At 40.5% G+C, this 24,357-nt stretch overlaps 1 protein-coding gene, 1 non-coding gene and 1 pseudogene across 2 annotated transcripts in view; 2 read left to right on the plus strand and 1 right to left on the minus strand.

Moving 5' to 3' along the window:
• Positions 1–24,357, minus strand: part of SERAC1 (serine active site containing 1) — a 52,322-nt gene that overhangs the window by 22,016 nt on the left and 5,949 nt on the right. Inside the window, 7 exon segments of the mRNA XM_015591909.2 lie at positions 6,224–6,352; positions 7,360–7,481; positions 9,220–9,351; positions 10,325–10,414; positions 11,437–11,573; positions 14,138–14,174; positions 17,539–17,627. Coding sequence (XP_015447395.1) covers positions 6,224–6,352; positions 7,360–7,481; positions 9,220–9,351; positions 10,325–10,414; positions 11,437–11,573; positions 14,138–14,174; positions 17,539–17,626 — 735 coding nt within the window. The 5' untranslated portion in view covers position 17,627.
• Positions 14,624–16,013, plus strand: LOC107195873 (annotated as a pseudogene).
• Positions 19,580–19,698, plus strand: LOC112482337. Its single transcript, XR_003047280.1, has one exon. It is a non-coding gene; the product is annotated as a 5S ribosomal RNA (ribosomal RNA).

Below are 24,357 nucleotides of genomic sequence, written 5' to 3' on the forward strand. Positions count from 1 at the left end.
GGGCGACAGATGGGGGTGGGGGAAGTCACCATTCTGCAACCACCCACCGCTAACTATTATTCAGGCAAGATTCATTCAAAGGATAGTAAATCACACCTGAAGAAGAACAGGGTAGTCTAATAGCCTCAAAATATCTCCTCTCTCCACAGATCCTGTATTCATTGCAAATAAAAGATAATTAACATTAAAGCAGAGAAATCTGGCAAGTTAACGTCAACAATAAGGGGATAAACTGGCACCATGAGCTTCTGGATGTGAGCCACTGGGAAACACACCAATCGCCTATACTGTATTCCTGGAGTAAATGCATCTAATTAAACCTGAATCTAATCATGAGGAAAAGGGAGACGCACTACATTGAGGGAAGGCACTCTACACAAGCCACTGCTCTGCACTCCTCCAAAATGTCAATGGCATGAAGACGAAGGCTGAAGCATTCTTCCAGATAAGAGAGACTAGACACGACCATCAGATGCTCAATCCTAGACCAGACCAAGTCAGATTTACAAAACGATAACAAAACTGCCTTAAAGGAATTACGAGGACAACTGACAAAAATCAAATATGGAGTCTACATTAGATAGCAGTGTTCTATTAACGTTGACTTTGAGTTTGATAACTGTCCTGCAGTTATGTGAGAGAATGTCCTTTTTGTCAAGAACTCCACGCTTAAGCATTTCAGAGGTGACGGGGCATCATTTCTACATCTAACTCTCAAATGGTTCAGGGAGGAAAATAGTAAATGTATGTGAAAAGACATAAAAAATATGTCTGTAGAGAGAATAGGAGTAAGTGGGTGATGATAAAACAAATGGGATAAATATTAATAACTGGTAAATCTCAGTGAAATGTATTCATTTTGCAATTCTTTAAGTTTGAAATTAATTCAAAATAAAAAAGTTAAAATATTTAAAAAATAAACTTTCCTGCTTTAAATGTATTTTCTTGTTATTTAAATGCATTAATAAGTAGTACATATGCTAATTATAAAAAGTCGTCTTTTTACTTTGGTTTCCTTCATAGTACTACGTATCTTACGCATCTAAGTATTTTACGCATCTAGAAACGAGTCCACAGACTACGCCGAACCAGCAAAGGGTCTGCGGTGCCCGAAGGAGAAGCAGCTCCGCTCTAAAACCACAGGGAGCCGTGCGGGCCACCTGCCGGGCGTGGGCTGGGCAACGGGGAAGGGGTTCTGTGTGGCAGCAGCACACTGCCACCTGAAGGGGGCCTGGGGACTCATGAGGCACGTGCCATAAACTGGTCATACGGATCATTACAAACCAAATGCACACCCCTCCTATCCCTTCACCCCCAACTTTCTGGCATGTAAATAAATCCAAGAAGCCTGACTAAACTGGAGTGGGGACAGGTCAGATGTGAATAAGTGAATGGGGCTGCTTACTGATCTGACAAGATGGGACCATTTTCTTGTTTAAAAAGTGTTCAGAGGACAGGGACATGAGTCAAGGTGAAAGGAGCACCTTTCAAGTAAAAAATAAAAGGCACTTCATTAAACACAAAGCATTCATTGTTTTTTTAACAAGTACCCAAAACGACTGCTTTTCAAAATTTTTACTTAAAGAATGAATCTATATATGCATGGGATCTGCCCACATAGAATGGAAATATTTTGATTAAGTATCTGTTTGATCATTTCCAGTGTGATGTATGATTTCTAAATATACTGCTTTAGAACACTGTCAAGACAACGCAAATAAAAGGTCATATGAATTACTTTTTCAGACATCACTTTGCTTAGGGGAAATCTTGTTTCCAATGAGCTCAGTGAGATGGGTGGGCAAAGAGGACCGGGAGAATGGCAGGAGACCCGCATCCTCCCCAAGGTGGTAAATAGTCAAAACCACACACAGTTTTAAACGGAAACTCTTCACGCTGCTGACTGAGGCCATGACTTCTGAGCGGACGGAGAAGCGGCACAGTGTATTAGACCACACTCTCTCTCTTTACTTAGCCGAAGAGTAAGGAAGCACTGCAGCAGGAGACAGAACGGTACAGAAGGTGAGAGCCTGTTAACTAAATGGTCATGAGCAGAAGAAACTCTTTGGTGCTGAAAAAGAACACCAGGCCAGGTACAGGAGCTCTGGCAATGAGGACAGCACTCAGTGCCAGGGTGGGCGGTGGGAGCAGCCTGCAGGGGAGAGCAATGGGGCACTCTGCCCGCACCTCGACCGTGCCCACAGCCCCGTCGGTAAAGCCTGGTTCTGGCCACGCTGAACAATCGGAACTTAGACGAGACTTCCTGAAATTGAGGCTGTGTTCCCTGGCTTCCAGATGAAAGGGGAGCCCACCAACGGAGAGGAAAGAACACAGATCAGGTAAAGAATTACTCAGAATAAGAGGCCCGTGGTCTCTTGGATACAACACCGGCAGCACAAGCAACAAAAGAAAAAAAATGCATAAACTGAACTTCATCAAAATTAATGTTTGAACTATTGAGAAAGCAAAAAATCCACAGAATGGGAAAAATATTTGCAAATAATATAGCTGATAAGAGATTTATGTCCAAAATATATAAAGAATCCTTACAAGTCAATAATAAAGAGACAAGTGACCCAATTAAAAAAATGGATAAGAGATTTAAATATTTCTCCAAAGATATGTAAATAAATGACTAACAGGCACATAAAAAGATGCTCAACATCATTAATCATCAGGGAAATGCAAATCAAAACCAAAATTAAGATATCACTTCACGCACAATATGATGGCTATAATAAAAAATATGGATAATAACAAATGTTGGCAAGTATGCAGAGAAATTGAAATCCTCATACATTGCTAGGGGGAATGTAAAATGGTGCAGCTGCTGTGGAAAACGTTCTGGAAGTTCCTCAAAAGGTTAAATACAGTCACTATATGACACAGCAATTCCACTCCTAGGTATGTACCAAAAAGAATTAAAAACATGTGTCCACACAAAAACCTGTACGTGAATGTTCATAGCAGCATTATTCCTAACAGCCAAAAAGTGTGGACAACCAAAATATCCGTCAACTGAAGAATGGACAAAATGCCATCCACGCAGTGGAACAGTACTGGCCATAAGAAGAAACAGAGTGCTGATGCATGACATCACGCGAAAAACGTCACACTAAATGCAAGAAGTATGACACAAAAGGTAACATTTTGGAAGATACCACTGATACGAAGTGTCCGAACAGGCACATCCATAAAGACAGGGAGCAGATTAGCAGTTGCCAGGGCCGGCGGATGGGGAGGAGGATGGAGAGTGACTGATAACGGTTCGGGTGTCCTCCGTCCTGGCATCAGACAGCAACGAGGGCAGCATGACGCTGTAAGTATACTAATACCCGACAGAGTATACGTTTTTGAAGGGTGAATTTTATGAAATGTTAATTGTATCTCAATAAAGCAGTTATTTTTTTTTAAACTAGCTGAATTGGAAACATCGCCATGAATTGAAGGCCTTTTAAGTAAAAGGTAACTGTTCTGCTCTGCTGTTAGGCAGGTCAGAGCCCCGGGGGTCACCTGCTCGGCCTACACAAGCACCCCCAGTGCCTGGGTCTTGGACTCTGATACCATTCTCCTCTCTGCTAAGAAGAACCAGATCTCCCTGGAGGAGCAGCCAATTCACGTTGTAGGGCAGAGAGAATTAAGAACCAGGGACATCTTACTGTCAAATAAGAAAACAGAGGTACTTTCACAGCCACCCTGGGGACAGAACTTAAAAAGAGAATGAGGTTAGCTTACAGAAAGGGTTCTAGTGGCCAGGCAGTGGCATTCTGAGCTTCAAAAAGAAAACAACGTCATCAATGGAACAATTCCAAGACATGGCCCAAAGTGGAAATTATATAGAATATACTACAGAAGTCATAGCTACTGGTTTGTCCCTAATCTCTCATAAAAAAAAAAGGAAATGAGAAAATGACAAATCATTCAATTGGTAAAAGAATACAGAATACTATGATTTGTTTTACTAATACTTTCCCCTGAGTAAGTGGATTACATAGTTATTATAGTAATAATGACTCTAGCTTGTTTTGATTTCTCTAGGAAATAGATGAGACATTTTATGAAGATAAAAAATGTGCTGAAATGATACCAAAAGAGCATTAGAATTCAGTAATAGCCTCCAGTGGGCTGGAGTTGGAGTCTGTTTAGAATGTCATACCCAGGACACTGTGCTGTGGTTCACTTAGAAGCTGCCCTCTGCTATGCATCGGGCTGTTTTATGCCAGTTATTTACATCTAGTGAAAAGGGCCATAGCTAAAACAGCGGGGGTAGGGGATGCAGGAGGGGAGAATATAAACATCTCCACCAGAAGGACTTTCCGGGTCTGAGGGCAGCCTGACTCTGAAGGCCGGGAGCGTCCCTGAGGAGCACTCAGAGCGTCCCTGGAGAGCACTCATGGCTCTGGCGACGCTGCCCTACAGCCGGAGCACGCTGTGCCCTGCTAACTTATGGCATAGTCTCCTTTAGTTTTCATACCCTTTGCCACTAAACAAACTTTACAGCTCACAACTGTGCCTACTGGAGTCTTCCTGTCAATCTCATCACCAACCCTAGGGGCAGCCAGGCTGGTAAACAAAGGCCAGTCCACACCTCGATCATAAAAAGTAAAGGGCTCGGATTTAACAGGTAATGGGAAGCCGTCTGAAGGGCTTTAAGCAGGGGCATAACCAGATCTAATTCATGTTTTTAAAAGAGATCTGGCTACTGTGAAGACAGGGAACTGGAGAGAGTTAGAGCTTAGAGACGTGATGGAGACATGATGAGGAAGCTTTCTGGATCCAGCAGGATGCTGAACTTGGCTTCTAGAGAACCCTCCCATGAGAAACATGCTTGGTAAAATATAGTAAAAGCTATTTTAAAACACAGCCAAGCTCTAAAGAAAATACAAAGAAGAAATAAAGGGAACCCCTTGAGTGTTAGAATTAAAAAGAGGACATTCAGCAGAAGTGGGTAAGCACACAGCTGATGCTGTAAAAGGTCTGCAGGCCCCTTGGAATGGGATTTCAACATCTGCTGCAGGAGATGCAATTCTGGGTCTCACACTCTGTGGAAGTGAGACATGAGTTCCCCATATAAAGGCAGGGCCCTGGAAAAGTCGCCTCCTTTCTATAAGAGGGTTGGAAAACTCTGCCCACCAGCCCATGAGAGCAGCAAGAAAGTCTGTTTCCGCTTAAGCTTTGGGTGGAAAATCACAACCCTAAAACTATGCTATTTATTGATGTATCTGAATTTACACTCTCTATGTGCTACAGAAATTCCAAACTAAGGAATACAAAAAACTAGTCCTATAGCAGTGAACTCCTGCGGTATCCAACAGAAGCGTACACAAAAATTGCTCTGTAGGGACAAATTTAGAATCCAGAATGCTTGGGACGCCTACAGAAAACAATCAGTCTGGCTAAAGATAAGCTCGTGGTAAAAATGCATGAGCCATGTTAAGCCACAATCTAACATAAAGGAGAATCAGTGTCACCCCAAAGAAACTGAAATAATACAAGACTCTGAAAGAGACTTTAAAATTATTTTCTAAGTAAAAAAATAGAAGCCAAGATGAAAGAACAGGACACTATGAAAAAGAGATGACGGTGGCCGGGACCATGTGGCTACAGTGAAGATGGTGAGACAAATGAATTCATTTTTGAAAAGACAGCTTACAGGATCTGCTGATTAGCTGGACATGGAAGAACCAAGAACTCCTATCTTTTGCATAAGCAAACAGGTGGATGCTATGCCGTTTACTGAGTGAAAAAGACTAAAAGAGGAAGAGCAAAAAGGTGGGCTCACATGCTCAGCGGGGGACGGGACGCCTGCTATACCTCCAGGCAGAGATGCCTCGTAGGAGGTTAACTATTCAAATCTAGAGCTTAGGTCAGAACGCGGGACTAGAGGTGTCAATTTAGGCATCAGCAGCAGGCAGGTGATATTTGAAACCTTGTAGATTACCATCTGTCATTCTTCAGGATGTAACCTCAGAGTTACCTCCTGTGAGGTCTTAAACCTCAGAGTAACCTGTATTTCTCTTACACACTCTGTGACTTTATTTACCTGTCTCACATTTATCCTAAACACCTAGCCCAGTGCAGGGCACACAACCAGAAGTCAGTATGTTTGCTTGGTTCTTGGATGAATGACTAACTATTCTGAGGTTCTAAATGCTGGCCCCTGGCACAGTGTCTTGAAGGAGTGGACACCCCAACATATTACTGAATGAATAGGTGATCTAACCTTCTGAGCTGCTAGACTCTGACTGCTTTCGCTCAGAGCCAAAGATGTAAAATACTGGATACACTCATCCAGCTCCGTTTGAGGTAAAGAAGCCAGCAGGTGTCTTAGCTCTTCTTCAATGGTAGAATCCTGAAATAAAAGGAAAGAAATCCTTCCTGATTAAGCTCGACAACTGAGCACGACAACAAAAAGTACACAAAGAATCAAAGCCCAAAAAGCAACAAGAAAAACCCCAGATAAATTAGTGCTTTTAGTCTTCAAAAGTCACCACCACCCCCAGGCAGACAGAGGATCATTTAGTTTTGAATTTTATACTTTCATGTCTTCTACCTTTCAAATTGAAAGACCTATTGCAAAGTACAGCTCAAGATTTTCACCTCATAGGCTACTTCACATCTTGACTCAAAATCAGTTATTACATTCTTTTTAACTAAAGTCAGCTTTTAAAATCCAGAACTTGCTACTGATTTTCCCTAGTATCTTACCTCCAGCATATTTGTTTTCTATTTTTCAAAAACTGATAGCAACTTTTCAGATTTTCATTTCCTAGTCTAGGAAAGGTACTCAAGAAACATGCTCAAACACTGATGTTAGTGGTTAGCAACTGATATCTGTGTGTATTAATATACTAATAACTATATACAGTGCTTCTCCAGCTACTGTTTTGCACCCCAGGAAACATTTAGCAATATCTGGAGATGTTTTTGGTTGTCACGACTTGGGGCTGCCACTGGCATCTAGGGAGCAGAGGCTGGGGATGCTGTTAAAACGCCCTACAATGCACAGGACAGCTTCCAACAACAAAGAATTATTTGGCCCCAAGTGTCAATAGTGTTGAAGTTGAGGAAAACTGATCTAACAGCAACCTGGGAACAAGGGAACAATTCATGGAGGCTATGAAGTCACCCTCTGGTGTACGAGACTCTCGGTCCCCAAAAGGGGAAAATAACATGAGAGACTCAGCATCTCCTAAGGAATCAAGAAACCTTTGTACGGAAAATACAATTTCAGGTATACAACGTTTACCTGCTTGTGAAAGGTAGCCAACAAACTACTTTTTGAATATTTATTTTATGCCCAAAGTGAAGATTGTATGTCACACTTTTTTCACTCACTGGATTATCTGCTTTACTTACTTCTTTTAAAGATGGCAAACGAGGTGGTCGGAGGAAAAAGCGAAGATCACTCTCTTTGCTTCGTGCCAAACCAATAAGAGTTCTCAGATCACAGGCTTGGGCAATCGTCCTGTACTGGTAATCTATTGTCAAAGTATATTGTCAGCACCCAAATGAGCTTGGAAATTGTTTCAAGGATTAAATGAACACGCTACTTGAAAGCACTCTAACTTTTAAATTACGAGTTTACAATTCAAGATTTCTCAAGTATTTTTTTTACAACTACAATATCAATAAGCTAAATATCCAACATTTCCATATCTGATCTCACAATTCTCAACATTTACCTGGGTACATCAGGGGCTAGCTAATATTTTTGAAAAGATGAAACTCAAATGTGAAAACTAATGTCAGAATCAATTTAACTCCTCCTTTTGTAAAATAACCCTAGTGTTCAAAAGCTGTTGTCGTCACTACTCCAAACGCCTGAGGCTGCATGTAGGCCCATTCCCTGGCGACAGTATGCTGCTTCGGAATTCCGTGATGTCCATGAGACGTCTGCGGTTCCAGACGGGGGGACTTTGTTTTTGCCTCCATGATTGAACCACTCCACTCTTTATGTATTGCTATAGAACGAATGTTTGGGTCACCCCAAAATCCACATGATCAAACCTAATCCCCAATGTCATGATATTTAGAGGAAGGGCCTTTGGGAGGTGATTAGGTCATGATGGCAGACATTGCGTGAATGGGATTAGAACCCTTATAAAAGAGACCTCAGAGAGACCCAGTGTCCCTTCCGTCACACAAGGACACAAAGAAAAGATGGCCAGTTATGAAACAGCAAGCAGGTCCTCGACAGACACCACATCTGTTGGCACTTTGATCTTGCATTTCTAGCCTCTAGAACTGAGAAATAAATTTCTGTTGTTCATATGCTACCCAGCCTGTGGTATTTTGTTATAGTGGCCCAAGGAGACTAAGACATGTATCCAATCAAAACTCTAATCACTGACGCGGACATTCTTTTTAATAACGGCAGCTCATAACCTGGGCAAGTTCTTCAAGATCAAGTGGGGAACTTTTCGAAATATATATGCCTGGGCTCCAATCCTGATTTTCGTGACACAGTAAGTCTGAAATGGAGTCCCGGGAGGCAGATTTTGAAAAAGATTTTTATTCTAAGTCTAACATTAAAAAAGTTTTTATTTATGTTATAAGTTATTATAATTATGGCCGCCAATCAATCAAATAACTTGTATGGAGGCAGAGATCTTATTCTGAGACTTTTCTTGAGAACATTTTTCTAGTTTTTTACCCATTTTTATGACTCTACTAACAAAGTGTACGTTAGTCTCCGTACTAAAATCGAAGCAGATCTGAGCTCTTGATCATGTATTTTTACTGAGTTTTAGATAAAATTAAGTATTTTAAATACCCCTGAAAAGTGATATATGCACACAAATCAGATACATCTGACTGATTATTAATATCAGACCCAAGTCAGATTGTCAAGTGAAAGCAAATATAAGATGCAGCAAGCAATTAAAATATATTTCATTAAATAGGAACCAAAGAAAACGCAAACACAACATTAGGCCATAACAGAATCCAGAGTTCCTTCCAAGCGTCTCTCTAACCGAGCGAAACTCTGTTCTGGGACAAAGTCGCACAAACGTACCTGCCGCAGCCTGAGGCTGCTCTTACCACACACGTCTGGTCACCAGGCCAGCTGGCTTTCACTGGGGTTTCTTTTTCTAATTTCCGGAAGTCTTTTTAACATATTTAAAGATTGCCTGAATTCTTTCCCTTCTTTAATGCCTCATTCCCTTCTCTTCTACATCAGAAACGGCGCGTGGCGCGCTGGGCTGGCGGGCTCACCGTGCCAGTGCCGAGCCGCCAGCATCTCCTGCACCGCCTGCATCCGGGCCGCTCTGTCGTCCGACCTGCTCTTCTGCAGCAGCAGCCACACCGCACACTCGTGGTCCTCCAGGTCGACTGTGCTGAACGTGTCTGCAAGAGAAAGAGAGGCAGCATGGCCACTGTGGACACACCGTTTATTTAGTGTGGTAATTTACAAGTATTTGAAAATCTATTATAGGAGAGTTCAATCTATTTCCAGGTATTGATAAGAAGTGATAGTTTATTCTCAGCTGTCATTTCTTTTAATATTTATTCTGTGTAGTATCTATGTGCTTTTGTTCTATATACTATCTTGCTTCTACTATGTGTTTTGTTGGGGTTTTTTTGCTTTTTCTCTACCACAGCTCTATCACAACTGTTATTTTGCCATATTTGCTCAATCTATATGCCTGAGTCTACATTTTTTTCTAAACTACATGAAAGGAAATTGCAGAAATAATGACTTTCACCTTTCATAGTTCATCCTGCGTCTCCTAAGAATAAGCCTGCGTTCACCTATATAATCACAATGCCATAACACCCAAGAACACTAACAAAAACCTTCCAAATCATCTAAAATCCAATCTAACTCCATATTCGAATTTCTCCAATAGTCTCCAAAATATCTTTGTTTTTTTAAAACCAGATTTAATTAAATCTCTTTGCTCTCTCCTAATTCTAGAAAGCGTTCCCACCCTTTCTTTTTTATGCCAACTTTAGAGGTCTGGTAAGCTCTTTTCTGGCTTTCCTGCCTGTGAGATCTACATGTTTCATGCAATATTCTCATTATGAGAAAGCATTACTACTAATAATAAAATATCTAAAAAAAAAATTCCTCTAACAAATTTTAAATTTTGAAGTGGGCATATTTCATTTCAATATTTATTTACAAATAGCTAACAAACAACCACGAAAGAAGAAAACTGTCCAAGGCATTAAGCCCTTAAAATTAAATATAGCAAGAGAATACTGTTACTTAATTTTCCAAAGCCATAATAAATGTTAATGAAAAATATCTCAGGTAGATCATCAAATGACTTTCTGTTTACTGATAAAGATTCCCAGTTAAATGTTGGATACTTACCGGCAAACGGACCCTGTAGTATCTTGGCTGACGTTGCCAGTACTTTCCTTACTGCTTTGTGAAGCTCTTTTCTTGCCTGGTAGAGGATTCCTAAAGTGATTACAATTTAAATAAAACTAAGTAGGTACTCTTCATGCTAAGCCCCAATACTTCAAAGAGAAATCTCAAAAAGAAAATATAAAATAGCATCTTTTTGTTATTGTCACTATCAAAGCAACTAAAACCATATGGGAAAAAGTAAAAAACAAAAAACACTAACCAAAGCTAACAAAAATCCTCATACACAACATAGGATTAGCTACATTCAGGAAAATGTCCCTTAAAAATAGTCCCTATATTTACTAGTTAAATCGTAAGCTATAAAAACTACTTGTGTAATAGAAACTGTAACACCATAAAAGCATGTTGAAATACAGCAAGGTGAAATAATAATAAACACAACAGGAGAGCGATGAGATCTACAGCTCGGAGGCGGGGAGCAGCAGAACCTGCCTCGCTCAAGGATCAGAATGTGCTAACAGGCACGGGTATAACATGCAGCTCTGCGTGGTGACTCGCCAGACTGCCCTTAATGAAAAGATACGCCTCTGCGCTAAAATTTCATGATCACCAAGCAATTGTCTGATTCCTAATTAGGTTTCCATGAGACTAACAACAAAGAATATTGTGACTAGTAAAAACAGGTTTTCCAGCCTCTATGACAGATTTTTTCCCTCTGTAAATAAGTTGGTGTTCATATTTACGAACCCATCTCATGAGTTTAGTGTGCATGAATAAATCCCTGATATCAGAAATATCTCCGAGCTAAGTGAAGAAATCATGTTTTTATGCTGGCCAAACTGAGTGCCAGGTGTGGACTCTGAGTTTAGACTAGAACAGCTGGCTGGCCTTCGCTTAATTACAGGAGAGCTGCAAACTCGGGTTAAACACGGAAGTGTGAAATTTGGGCTTCAATTAATTCTTTAGGGGCTTGGTTCTCACACGGTTTGGTGATTATCTTAGAATCAGCTGAACCTATCTTATTAACACTGTGTTTTAAATATTCATTCCTAAAATTCAGTAACTAGCTTCCATTTTTTCACAAAGATGAAAATACTTCACTATAAACTTACCATGATTTTCTCTTTTATCTATAGGAACTGTGTTCACATAAATGTATGACTTCATTTTTTCTCTCTCTACCACTTGACTGTCTAGTGTCAAAGACTTCTTCAGGGCCAGAGCCTCATAGGTAAGAAATAATGAACCTCTTAAAAAGAAATAAAAAATTCACCATAAATATATGATCGAAATGTAACACAAGAGTCACTTGTAATCTTTTCATAGTGAACATTTCTTCATTGGGAAACATAATATGTATACAGTAATGTGCATATACCATATTACATTTGTATGTATGTGCAAAATATATGTACAAAGGCAAACACACATTTCAGTTTAACAAATAAAAATAAAAAGCTACAGCTACATTTACCCAGGCAAAAAACAGAACTTTTAACAGTACCCCAGAGCCCATAGTATGTCCCCCCCATCCCCCGGTCCTGACCCATTACCTCATCTCTACAGCTAATTATTATTCTGACTTTTATCACAGTAATACCCCTGCTTTTCTTTATAGTTTAGCATCCACACATCCTTAAACAAGAGCTTAGTTTGTCTGCCTGTGAACTTCACAGGAATGGACTCACACCAGACGTATTCTTCAGTTCAGACCTGTTTGTGAGAGCCATCAGCGCTGTGAACGAATCCAGAGTCCGTGCATTTGTATTTTCATACGGTACGTGAATCATCCACTGAACGGATGCACATCGACTTATTTCTCCATTCTACCACAGGCGGGCATTTAGAGAATTGCTAGTTTCAGTCTATTACAGACGACACTGTTACACATCTCATACATCTATACTGTACACACAGGTGTTTGTGTTCCTCTAGAGTACATATCTAGAATTACAGACTTCCTGACAGCATATATATTGTTCAACTTCACAACATAATGCCAAACTGTTTTTTCAAAAAGATTAGCCAATTTGTACTCCCATCACCAGCATAAAAGTTCCTCCTCTTCTAAGAGTTATACCTAATGACAATTTTAAAATGTGACATGCAATATTGTTTGCTGTGTACCCCCAAATGAAGGATATTTTTCCTCTCATCAGATTGCCCTGCACACTCCCTAAATCCACACACCAAGGCTGCACTATGTGGATTTAGAGCTTATGAACGTTAGTTACACTAAGCCTTCTCCAGGGCTTCCCACCCCAAAGCAAAACCACATGAGACAAAAAGGCCAGACACTGGCCTTCACCAGAGGAACAGAGAGAAGACTCAAGAGAATCCTCTTCTCTCCAACCTAAATGCCCATCAACAGACGCCTGGATAAAGAAGTCATGATTCGTACATACAATGGAATATTACTCAGCCTTAAAAAAAAAAAAAAATGAAATCCTACCATTTGCAACGACATGGGTGGACCTAGAGGTTATTATGCTGGGCAAAATAAGTCAGAGAAAGGTAAATACCATATGATTTCACTTACATATGGAATCTAAAGAACAAAAAGAACAAACTAATGGAAAGCAGATTCACAAATACAGAGGACAATCTGGTGACAGCCAGAGGGGAGAGGGGTTGGGGCTGGGAGAAAGGGGTGAAGGGTTAAAGAAGTACAAATCAGTAGTCGAGAGATGGTCACGGGGATGGGGAGCACGGCGCGGGGAACGCAGTCAGCAGTGATGTAATGGCTGGGTGGGGGGCCAGAGGGAAGACAGTAATCAGGGGGATCGTTTCATAAACTATGTAAACGTCTAACCAATGCATTATATACTTGAAATTAATACTAATAATAAAATAAAATGCTTAAAAAAAAAAAAAAGAATCCTCTACTCTCTTGGGAATCTACCCAAACAGCCTAAAATCAAAGCAAATGTATTCAAGTATTTTTACCATGCTTTCCATGAAAGACAAAATTCTTTACTAGAAACTGTGTGATTAATTTCTACTCTATTTCTGAATATAACTGTGATATAAATAAATTGTGTTACAAAAGAGTACTCATTTATCTTTTGCCCAGAATAAGTCAAAGGGAAAAATCATCTAAATACATTTTGCCTCACCTTACAATATCATGGAGAAATCTTATATTTGGATAAAATGCCAAATATACCTCCTTTATCATTTTAGCATTTGAGTTGATTGTATATTTATACTAGTGAAAAAGAGTATTATCGACAAAAACACTAAAGCAGTATTAGACATACATTTAACACATATATCCCCTCTAAAAAAGGGGAAAGAAAGAAGAACGAAAAATCAGTTTTGAGAGTCGCTTCATTCATTAAGCCCGCACCTTTAAGATACTTAGCGTGCGGTGGGAGATGGCAATCTCCTGGTTGTCTCAGTTGGCCTCAATTTCCTTTCCTAAGAGTTTTATAATGATTTAAAAATTTTTCAAAACTAATTTAGACTATAGTCCATCTTTATCTTCTTCGCCCACTTTAGAACCTAACGTGATTTTAAGCATGTGAAAGCTAATTAGTGAGTTCCCTGCTGTATCTGTCAACTGCTTTCCTTGAAGCAACAGTGCCAGGTGGGCAGAATCCCCATTATACACTTGGACCCAAGAGAAAACGATATTCAGAAGGTCAAGTAAGTGGACTGACAGAACCCTGAAGTGGTAGAACCAGTGATTACCCAGTGACGAAACCACCTAATTCCGAAACCTATGCCCTTTTCACTACCTGTAAATCACTTCCACTGAGGTTTCAAATAGTTGTATAAGGGTGCCAATTAGTATTCGCAGTTGACACTTACCCTAAAATAAGCGATCCAGTTAACTTTATTATATTTCCTTCAAAAAAGAAAAAAAAAGTCAATGTGATGAATTTTATTTTAAAAATGTAACGGGAAAGAGGCAACACTGTTATGTCTCTACCTACGTCATACATAATTGGATAAAAAGTTATTGATATCTTTCCACAAATAAAATCGGTTGCTATCAACACATGGCTTCTGATCTCCAGATATAAACGAATGTACGAATAAACGCTGGATATAAAAATATAACCAATATCTCATATTCATTCTCATTTCACACTCATTCTCCCCTTCCTCCACCAGCTACTCTGCCCTCCCCCTGCAAATCAGCGAGACCCTAGCTCTGCGGCACTGCTGGTACTGCCAGGCTTCCAGTGCTGCCACTGAATGCGACCCTCAGGGAACTGACCTTCCTTCTGACTCCTTTAGTTCATGACCAATTCAATAAAGGAGATAATTCTTCCCGCCCCTACTAAGACTACAATGTTGAGGGACTATCTGTCAGGTGGAGACACAGTCCCTTTCCAGAGTAACGATGTCATAACTGGTGGTTAAGTATCACGTGGAGACAGCCCTGTTCTAAATACAGGTTACGTGCTACAAGTTTATTTGTAATTTTTCTGTTCAAAACTTGGAAAAACCTTCTTTGCTGTTAAAAAAAAACTAGAGCTCTCTCCTTCTGCCACCCAAGATGCCGAAAGGCCAGGGGAAGGAAGGTGGCCCGCGCCCCTGCTGCTGTGGAAGCAAGAGGCCAGGAAGGTGGCAAATCCATTGTCTGAGGAAACACCCAAGAATTTTGGCATTGGACAGGACATCTGGCCCAAAAGGGACCTCACCCGCTTTGTCAAATGGCCATGCTACACGGGGCTGAAGCAGCAAAGGGCCATTCTCTATAGGCGCCTGAAAGTGACTCCTGCGATGAAGCAGTTCGCCCAGGCCGTGGGCCGCCAGACTCAAGTGCTTAAGCTGGCGCACGGGCACAGTCCAGAGACAACGCAAGGGAAGCAGAGGTTGTTGGCTCAGGCTGAGGAAACAGCTGCCGGCAAAAGGGATGTCCCCATCAGGAGGCCACCTGTCCTTCGAGTGGGAATTAATACTGCCCCCACTTAGGTGGAGAACAAGAAGGCTCGGCTGGTAGTGACTGCACATGACGTGGATCCCATCGCCTGTCCCCACCTGTCCTATGCCGTGAGTCGGGGGTTCCCCACTGCATCATCCAGGGGAAGGCCAGGCTGGGGCTCCTGGTCCACGGGAAGACCTGCGCCACGGCTGCCTTCACAGGGGTTAACCTGGGAGACAGGAAGCGCTGGCTAAGCTGGTGGGGTACCACGAGATCCGCCGTCAACGGGGACGCAGCGTCCTGGGCCCACACTCAGCTTGCACTGCCAAGCTGGAAAAGGTGAAGGCTAAAGAACTGGCCACCAACCGGGGCCAGGTGTACATGTTTGAGTTTTCTGTACGTCGAGGTAATAAAAATTCAACTTCAAAGAAAACGAAACAAAAAAGACTCCCAGTGGCAGACACAGCTAGTTGCCTATCGATACACCTAAGCCCCTTAATCCTGACTAACATAGCCCGATTCCCATCCAGTTCTCACAGCCCTTGGCCGCCAGGGCTGGCTGTACAACACAGCTGTAGTCAGCCACATACAGATGGATGTCTATGGGGAGGGACCCCCCAAATAAAAAGACAATGCCTCAGGAGATGGCTTCGGCCTTTCTGCCTTCTTGATGTCCAGGGATTCAGCAACCGTCTTGTGACCATGACAATAAAGGTAACGGAGCAGGAAGACGAGAGGATTGCTAAACTGCAATTCCTGCCCTGTCTCTATCTTCACTTCCTGTTATGTAGGAAAAATGAAAACCTCATTTAAGCCATGGTACAAGTTTCTGTTACGTGCAAGGAACACAACCTTAACTTCATAGATTACCCATGATGCTTTGGTACTGCGGCCAGCCCACAAAGAATCTACGTTACCTATAATTTGGTGGCAGTATAGAGGTAGCCCTTCGCTCAAGAACACATCTCCCCTCCCTACGGCAATAAGAACTCTCCCCAGCCGACCTCCCTACACATCTAGCAAGGGGGATGAACGTCCCTCCCAAACTCCATGACCTAGTGGCTCCAGTACAGGGAAGAGGACAGTTCCAGATCCGCAGGGATGGGATCAGAAGTTGTGACACAGAGCTTCCTGACCGAGCAACTCCTTTGGGGCGTTTTCACTCTGAGATGGCTTCCCGGACGTCCTCCCCCTCCCCCATCCTGTGGGCCGCAGAGCAGCCAGGTGCCTTCTCTGCTGCTACCTCCGTTACTTCTTACCAGGACGCTTCTTGTCCCCTGGACCCTGGGAACAGAAGAGTCTCACAGCCTTTCCTCCTACCCTAAATTCACTACTTGAGTTTGTTCTGCCAGAAACAAAAGGGGAAAAAGCTCCATTCTCTGTTCCTACTCCTCTTTTTATACTTAAAATACAGAATCACAGCATTTTCTAGATGAAAAGGATCTATCCTCAACACCTATTGTAAAGATCAAAAGGAAGCTCCAGGGAACAGGGACTTTGTGTTATTCAACGCAGGCGTACCTCATTTTATTGTACTTCGCTTTGTTTTTATGTATCGAAGGTAAGAACCTCCACCAGCAAAAAGATTACAACTCGCTGAAGGATCAGATAATGGTTAGCATCCTTTAGTAACAATATTTTTTAATTAAGATATGTACATAGACGCTAACATAATAATACTGCACACTTAACAGATCACAATATAGTGTAAACATAACTTTTATATGCGCTAGGAAACAAAAAAAATTCACGGCTCACTTTACTGCAATATTTGCCTTACTGCAGTGGTCTGTTACTGAGCCCGCAGGACCTCTGAGGCATACCTGTACTGTATCCTCACAGTCTAGGCTAGGAGAGCACCCGGCACAGAGTCGATAATAAATGAATATTTGTGAAATGAATAAAAGATGATCCAGGCCAATCTTCTCCTTTCACAAATAGTAATAAATAAAGTAAATAAAGACTTTCAAATAAAAACAGATTAGTGCTAGATCCTAAGCTCCTGTAAATCAAGCCCATCATCTTCCTTGCTCGCCACTGAATTCGCAGACCCTGATACATGTGCCTGGCTCTGTTTCCTGCAGGAGCTTAATAAGAATGCAGTTAATACTTAAGTCGAGTGCAGCAGGATGAGTGTGAACCTGACAGGAAACACAGGGCAGGGAAAAGACTCCCAAGGAAAAGGAGTATGCATGGCTCTGGGCTTACACATTTGGGGTGGACCATTAGTATAGAAAAGACATACATGAATCTGAGATTTATCATGGGTTACAGTCCACGGGTTAGCACCCTGGAAACAGGCCACTGTTTCTATAAGAAAATATTAAATTGTACTCACTGATATCTTTCCAGTACGTGCTTTTTGGCGGAGAAGTTGAGGTTCCTATTCTTCTGCAACAGATGATACAATAAGCAGCCAGGGACATGCTGTGTATTTAGAACAATTTAGCATCTAATTAAAAACATTTCTTTTGATCATAAGACTATGTCAAAATCACAGTGGATTGTTTACAGAGTTAGATTTTTCAAAACAAGGAAGAAAATTCCAATTAAAAAAAATGTTCTCCCTTTAAAAACTTAAAGCTGACTTATTAGAATAATATTTTGCTAGTACTTTGATTATTCTTCTTCAAACTGTGTCTGATTGTGAACAATGGTTAGTAGGAAACTGGAAAACACAAGATTATTAATCAGAATGTCGATATAGGAATTAAAAATTTTTAACATCTTTTAAAAAACATATACACATATGGGTAGATATTTATATTTACCTCTGATGACTGAAGGCCCTACAGAAATGAAAAGCAGCTCTAAATGGAATATATACTTAGAATCCATTGAAGTACTTAGCTTTTCTTCATCTTCACGATGGTACCCAACATTGTTTAAAATATCTGAAATTTGTTCATTGTTGGCATCCTTTCAAAGAATGGTTGCTCCACCATTTCATCAACTGAGTAAAGATAATCTAACTATGATGCAATGGTTTCTAGCACAACTCGGGATTCTAGAATCAAATCAGATTCTCTTTGGATAAGATACTTTTTTCTTTTTCTTGAGAGACTCATGTGAGAAGTGGTCCTTTGTTTAACATATAAAAATCTTCGAGCAGCTTTATAGAAATGAGTGGCAAATGACTTGGTGTACACTTGTAAGAAATACGTTAGAGTTAACACACAATAAAAAGCTTTTAATTTTTTTCCTGTGTTTCCAATACATCAACTGATGACTAAGCAAACTCGTTTAGGCAAGAGGTAAACTTGTAAAGGTCACTGTTTCTTATTTTCTCACTTGTTTAATGGGTTGCTGCTACTTCTCTATGAGGCATAAGGGCAGTGATAAAAATGATATAAAAATTGCAATGAAGTAGATGCTCATAAAACCAGGGCAGAATACAATGTAAACTACTTTGGGTATAGATTTGCATTTTAGTTACTATATGAAAACTTGACTAAAATACAAACACAGAGCAAAAATACCCTGCTTCTTTCAATCCTCACTCCTACTATGAAGCGATCAACTGCACAACACTGCATTACACAAGTCTTCTTTACTATTAATTCTCTGGCCAAAACAACCTTCATTGTTACCTTAAACGCACCTCCCCAGGCAGGCTTCCCTCCCACCGAGTCCTGGGTATAAATCTGAGAACACCGGAAATACACTTCCTAACCTTATTATCTGGATGTCCTCAGCTGACATCATTGGCCCTCGCAGCTTTCTCCAGAATAAACTCCTCTCTCAGTCTCGATTTCCAGTTCACCTGCTCTCCAGCCTCGACACACCTTCCACCCCTTGCTTTTCCAGGAATGAGCAGCCCGGCACGTGGCTCTACTTCCTTCCTGCTCAGCCTCCACTCGGCGGCATCACTTCGCCCTCCGCCTGCTCCCCCACCACCCTGGGACCCTCCTCTTTCTACGACCCTGCAACCCTAACCTGAAAATGTGCCTTCTCCGTGCCTACACCTGGACAGCCCAAACGTGGGTCTGGGTGAAAGACGATTGGGAGTGGCTTCTCAGAATGATCTTTACTGTCCCTCATTAGGTCTCTCCTCCCCACAACGACTACTTTAAGCAATCCACATACTCTGCCCAGCCTCCTACCCTACCTCCAGCCCTCTCAAATGATCGTGTCTCTTATTTCACTCTGAAAATTAAGACTGAACTCCCTCAACTTCTGCCCCCATACCTACACGCAGGGAGAGATCCAGGTACGAGGGGCTTGACATTTAAGTAGAGGAGGCTCTTAAAACACACACACACACACGCACGCACGCACAAACACACACACACACACACACACCCATAAATATCAAATTAGGTACTAATATGAAAGTTATTCACAATGAGAAAAGATATCACAATAAATGGAGTCTTGGAGTCTACAGCCATGCCACACTGAACGAGCCCGATCCCATCTGATCTCAGAAGCTAAGCAGGGTCGGGCCTGGTTAGTACTTGGATGGGAGACCACCTAGGAAGACCAGGTGCTGTAGGCATAAATAAATAAATAACAAATAAATAAATGGAGTCTTAGAAATTTTGATAACTTTCTTCTGAGAGACCACTAGACAGTGTGTCAGACATGCTTACTTATAAATGCTTCAGGATTACAATGTCCCTCCCTACCTGGGACACTGCAACTCCTAACAATCCAGGGGCCTACCTGTCCTACTAAGACGCCCTAAAGCCCAAGCTTCCTGACTCCGCAGTAAATCTACCCTGGCCTACAAAAAAAGGCATATTTATCCGCATCACCTTTTCCAGATTCCAACTTTCCATCTTTATCTCATTGTCTACCCTGGTTCTGGGGACGAGGCCTCACCCCTTTCTCAAAGGGAGGTGCACCACCTGTTCTAGATCTCATCACTTCACTTCCATGGGGCCCTTGATTCATTATCTATCTGCCTTTCTCTTCTCCATCTTCACACATTCCCTCTCTGACAGCTCCTTCTACTCCTCCCCCCTAAATACTGGATGTTCATTGTTCTCCCATCAAAATACAAAAACAAAATAAAAAACGACTGGAAATAAAAAACCTCTCTCATCCGAGCACCCTCTAGCTATTGCCTCTTCTCTCACTTCCCTTTATAAGATCCTTTTCCCAGCGTCTTCCTCAACACTGAAACAGCACTCCCTAAGGTCGCCAGTGAGTGACATCTTGTTGCTCAATCCACTTTTCAGTCATCTTATTTGCTTTGTCCAAAGCATCTGATGACTCCCTCCTTCTCTTGAGCTACTACGCCGTTTTCTAGCTTTAGCCTTACATCTTTGGCCACTCCGCACCTACTACCTGTCAGAAATGGAAATCTGAGATGTTCTGAATAAGGCAGCACAGCCACACACACACAACCCCCAACAGGCCTTTACTGAGCTTAACGCTGATTCAGCTGCCTCCACCTGGCCTTTAAATACCAGTGTTCCAGTGGCTTCCATCTGCGGTCTTTTCTCTCATGCTCTATCTCTGGCTGAGTATTTTCAGTGTTTTCCTCACGGATCCCTATAAGCTTATGATTCCCAAATCTCTGTAACTAGGTCTCTCTAAGCTTCAGATACATATATTCATCTGCCTAAAGCATATTTCCACTTTAAAGCACCACGAAAACTTAAAACCCAGGATGTCTAAAATCACATCATCATGCCCTTAAAACCAAATATCCCAAGACCATTTATTACTAGACCATGGTTTTCCCATTGATTAGAAATGACTCGTCATACACCAAAGTCATGTCTAGCAAGGGTCCATCACTGGACAGTTTTGTTCCACTGGCCTATTTCTCTACCCCTTCATCTACATGTTCTTAATTCCTATGCCTTTAAGCCTTGATAATTTTTAGAATGAGCGCTCCCACCTCCATTTTCTTCAGGACTATCTCAGCTATTGGGATTTTGACTGTAACTGAACTGAATTTACAGATTAATTGGGGAGAACTGATATCATATAGAGTCTCACCATTCATGAAAAGCAGATCTTCAAGTCGTCTTTTAGATCTTTTGTAATTTTCTTTCAAAGGTCACATGTTTTTTGTTTCTTCCTTTCATGGAAAATTTCAAATGTATACGAATGCAGAGAGAATAACAAAATGAACCCCATCACTTAGCTTCAAAATTGTTCAACACATGGTCAATCTTGTTTCATCTATACTTGCTCTCTCCAACTGGATTTCAGCGGGACAGACATTTCCTGTATCTGTACTAGTGCAAAAATATGCTACTGTGACCTAGGAGCAGAAAATTTTACCTTATTTAATTTTAACTAATTTTAATTTAAATAACTATATATGCGTAGTGGCTATCATACCGAACACTGCCATCTACCCCATAACCCACATTTACTTCCCACCACCACTCCGCTATTTTGAAGCAAATCTAAAATGTCATATCGTGTAACCTATAATTGCTTTAGTCTCTCCTCCCCTCCCCGCCAAAAATTAACTACTGTTATGTCCAAAAAAAAAAAGTATTCCTTAATATCATCAACTATCTAATGAGTGTTTCAATTATATCATAACCTCTTGTTTAACACTACTGGTTTGTTAGAAGCAGGATCTAAACAAGGACCACACACTGTATTTGTGGTAATAATGTGCCTTTTTAGAGATTATTTCTATAGTTATGCTACCTTTATCTGGTTTATTCAGATTTTCTTTCCTTTTCAATGAGCCTTAAAATACCTATTTTTCAAGAATATGGGAATTTAAGTTTCAAAATCATTAGCATAAAGTTGTTCACGTATTCCTGTTTTTTTACCCCTAAAATTGTCTATCATTTTCTATTCTTAGGATTATTTTTTACTTTTCTTTTTTACTTTTGCGCTTCTAGAAGTTTATTAGTAGAAAAAATGGTTTAATTTTTTATCATCTGTTGGTTTTGTCTATCATGTTTTGTTTTCCAGTTTTGCTCTAATTTTCTTCCTTCTTTGGGTTCATGCTGTTCTTTTCCTAACTTCTTCAATAATGCTTAACCTTAGCAGCATGTTTTGTTCTTTCATAAATTCATTTAAGGCTATAAATTGCCATCTAAGTTTTGTTTCACTTAAATTTCACAAATCCTGATCTTTCCACTGTGACTGATTTCCTCCAATCCATGGATTGTTTAGGATTATTTCTAGTTTCCAAACAAAATTTCTAAAGATTACCTTTTCATTGTGCTGTATGACATAGATTCTTTAAAATTGTAGAGACTTACTTTGTTACCTGGTTGCAACTAATATTTATAAGTCTACCCTATATTCTTTGTTATGGGCAGAATTTACTATAGCCATTGTATCAAGCTTGTTACTTGTGTTGTTAAAAGTTTCTGTACCCTTACTAATTTTTGTCTGCACAATCTACCAGTACCTGACAGAAGTTTTTTAAAATTTTCATGCCCGCTTGTGCATGTCAACTTCCCCTTGTAGCTGTCCATTTCTTCTTTAAATTGTTTATTCGTTCAACAAATACTTATGAGTCCCTATGAATCATGAACTGTTGTAAGCACTGGATATATAGCAATAAACATAAAAACTATGCCCCTGCCTTCATGGATCTCGCCTTGTAAAGAACTTCTTAATTAGTGTGCTAACCAAATACTTCCAATATTTTGTCATGATGTGAAAAGATATGTCATTAGAGTACACAAACTCATGATTATTCGAACCTTAATACCCTGTTCCTTTTATCATCATATACAGTCCCTCTTTATCCCTATTAATGTGTATTGCCTTAAGTTCTAGTTCATCTGATATTAATATTTATCGGTTTTCTTTTAACAAGTATTTAATTATCACATCTTTTCCTATCATGCTTATAATCTTTTTATATCACTTATATTTAATTTCAAAACCTGTCCTTTAACAGATGTGTTAAATCCTTTTACATTTATTATATGTTGAACAGATGTTTTCTTTATTACTCTTTAACTGGTTTAAAGTTATACCATATTATTTCTATTCATTTAGAAAATAACTGCATTTTAAACATGCTACATAAAGTATGAAATTAAGCAATACTGTTATCCTCCCAAATGAGAAAGTTAAAATGCTTTAAATCCAGTCTGACCTCTCATTCCTAGGCATTTTTGTCTGGTATTTTAATTCCACTTTAGGGTGGTATTTTAACCACCCCAAAAGAAGCCATTTTTAAAAGTAGTCAATCTATGTATTTACCAACATTTCTGCCAACTTCTTTCCTTACTATTGATTCTGACATCTATGGCTTCCTCCTGGGTTCAAATCATTCTTGAAGAAGGTATATCCTTCGGTAGTTCTTTCATGAAGGTCGATGCGTAGTCAGCATTCTCGATCATAGCATATCTGAAAATGTTCTAGTTCACCCTCTTTATCAAAACGGCTGGTTTAGAATTCTAGATTCACAGGTTTCCTTTAGCACATTAATACTCCCACTCTTATATTTCGTCTGATATTGCTCGGTGCTCATGAGAAATCTGCAGAAAGTCTAATTTTTGTTTCTTTGTAGGCAAAATAATAGTAAAGAGGATAAGAGTGTTCTCTGTGGAACCACAGAGAACTGCCTAGTTTCAAATCCAGTTCCACCAACAACTTGTATTAATTTTGTGTCTTTAACCGGTTTAAAGTTATACCATATTACTCTTTAACTGGTTTAAAGTTATACCATATTATTTCTATTCATTTAGCTGCCTAGCTGCCTAGTTTCAAATCCAGTTCCACCAACAACTTGTATTAACTTTGTGTCTTTTATTTCATGATGCTTTAACGTCTTGGGTCCTTGGGGCCCCAGGTGACTGCCCTTCCAGGGTTAGCTAATTCCTGGAGACTGCAAACATATGCTCTTGAGAATACTTTCATACGCAAACTAACCAATACTTAGTTCATATTCTCAAATGCTACCTTTATCTATCATATACCAAGCCAATATTCCTCCTACCCTAAAACAAAGGCCAAGTATCAGATAACTAGGGAACACCTCTGTAGCACAGAGCCTGACAAAATTATTCACACTATCCAATCCTAAACTTGTTCAGCTTGCCTATCCTGTCTTATCCAGTCCCTCCCAGAAAACCATGACAAAGGCTCGGGCCTACGGTTTCCCTTCACTCCCCTCCACCTCCTGCCAGACCCTGAGGTTTCCCCCACACAGCTCCTTGTGGTGGAAATGCCCCTCCTCTTAGGAGCGATAAACAATTCCTTTCAAGGCAGC

The sequence above is a fragment of the Pteropus alecto genome, unplaced genomic scaffold (genome assembly GCF_000325575.1).
Source record: "Pteropus alecto unplaced genomic scaffold, ASM32557v1 scaffold195, whole genome shotgun sequence".
Lineage (NCBI taxonomy): Eukaryota > Metazoa > Chordata > Mammalia > Chiroptera > Pteropodidae > Pteropus > Pteropus alecto.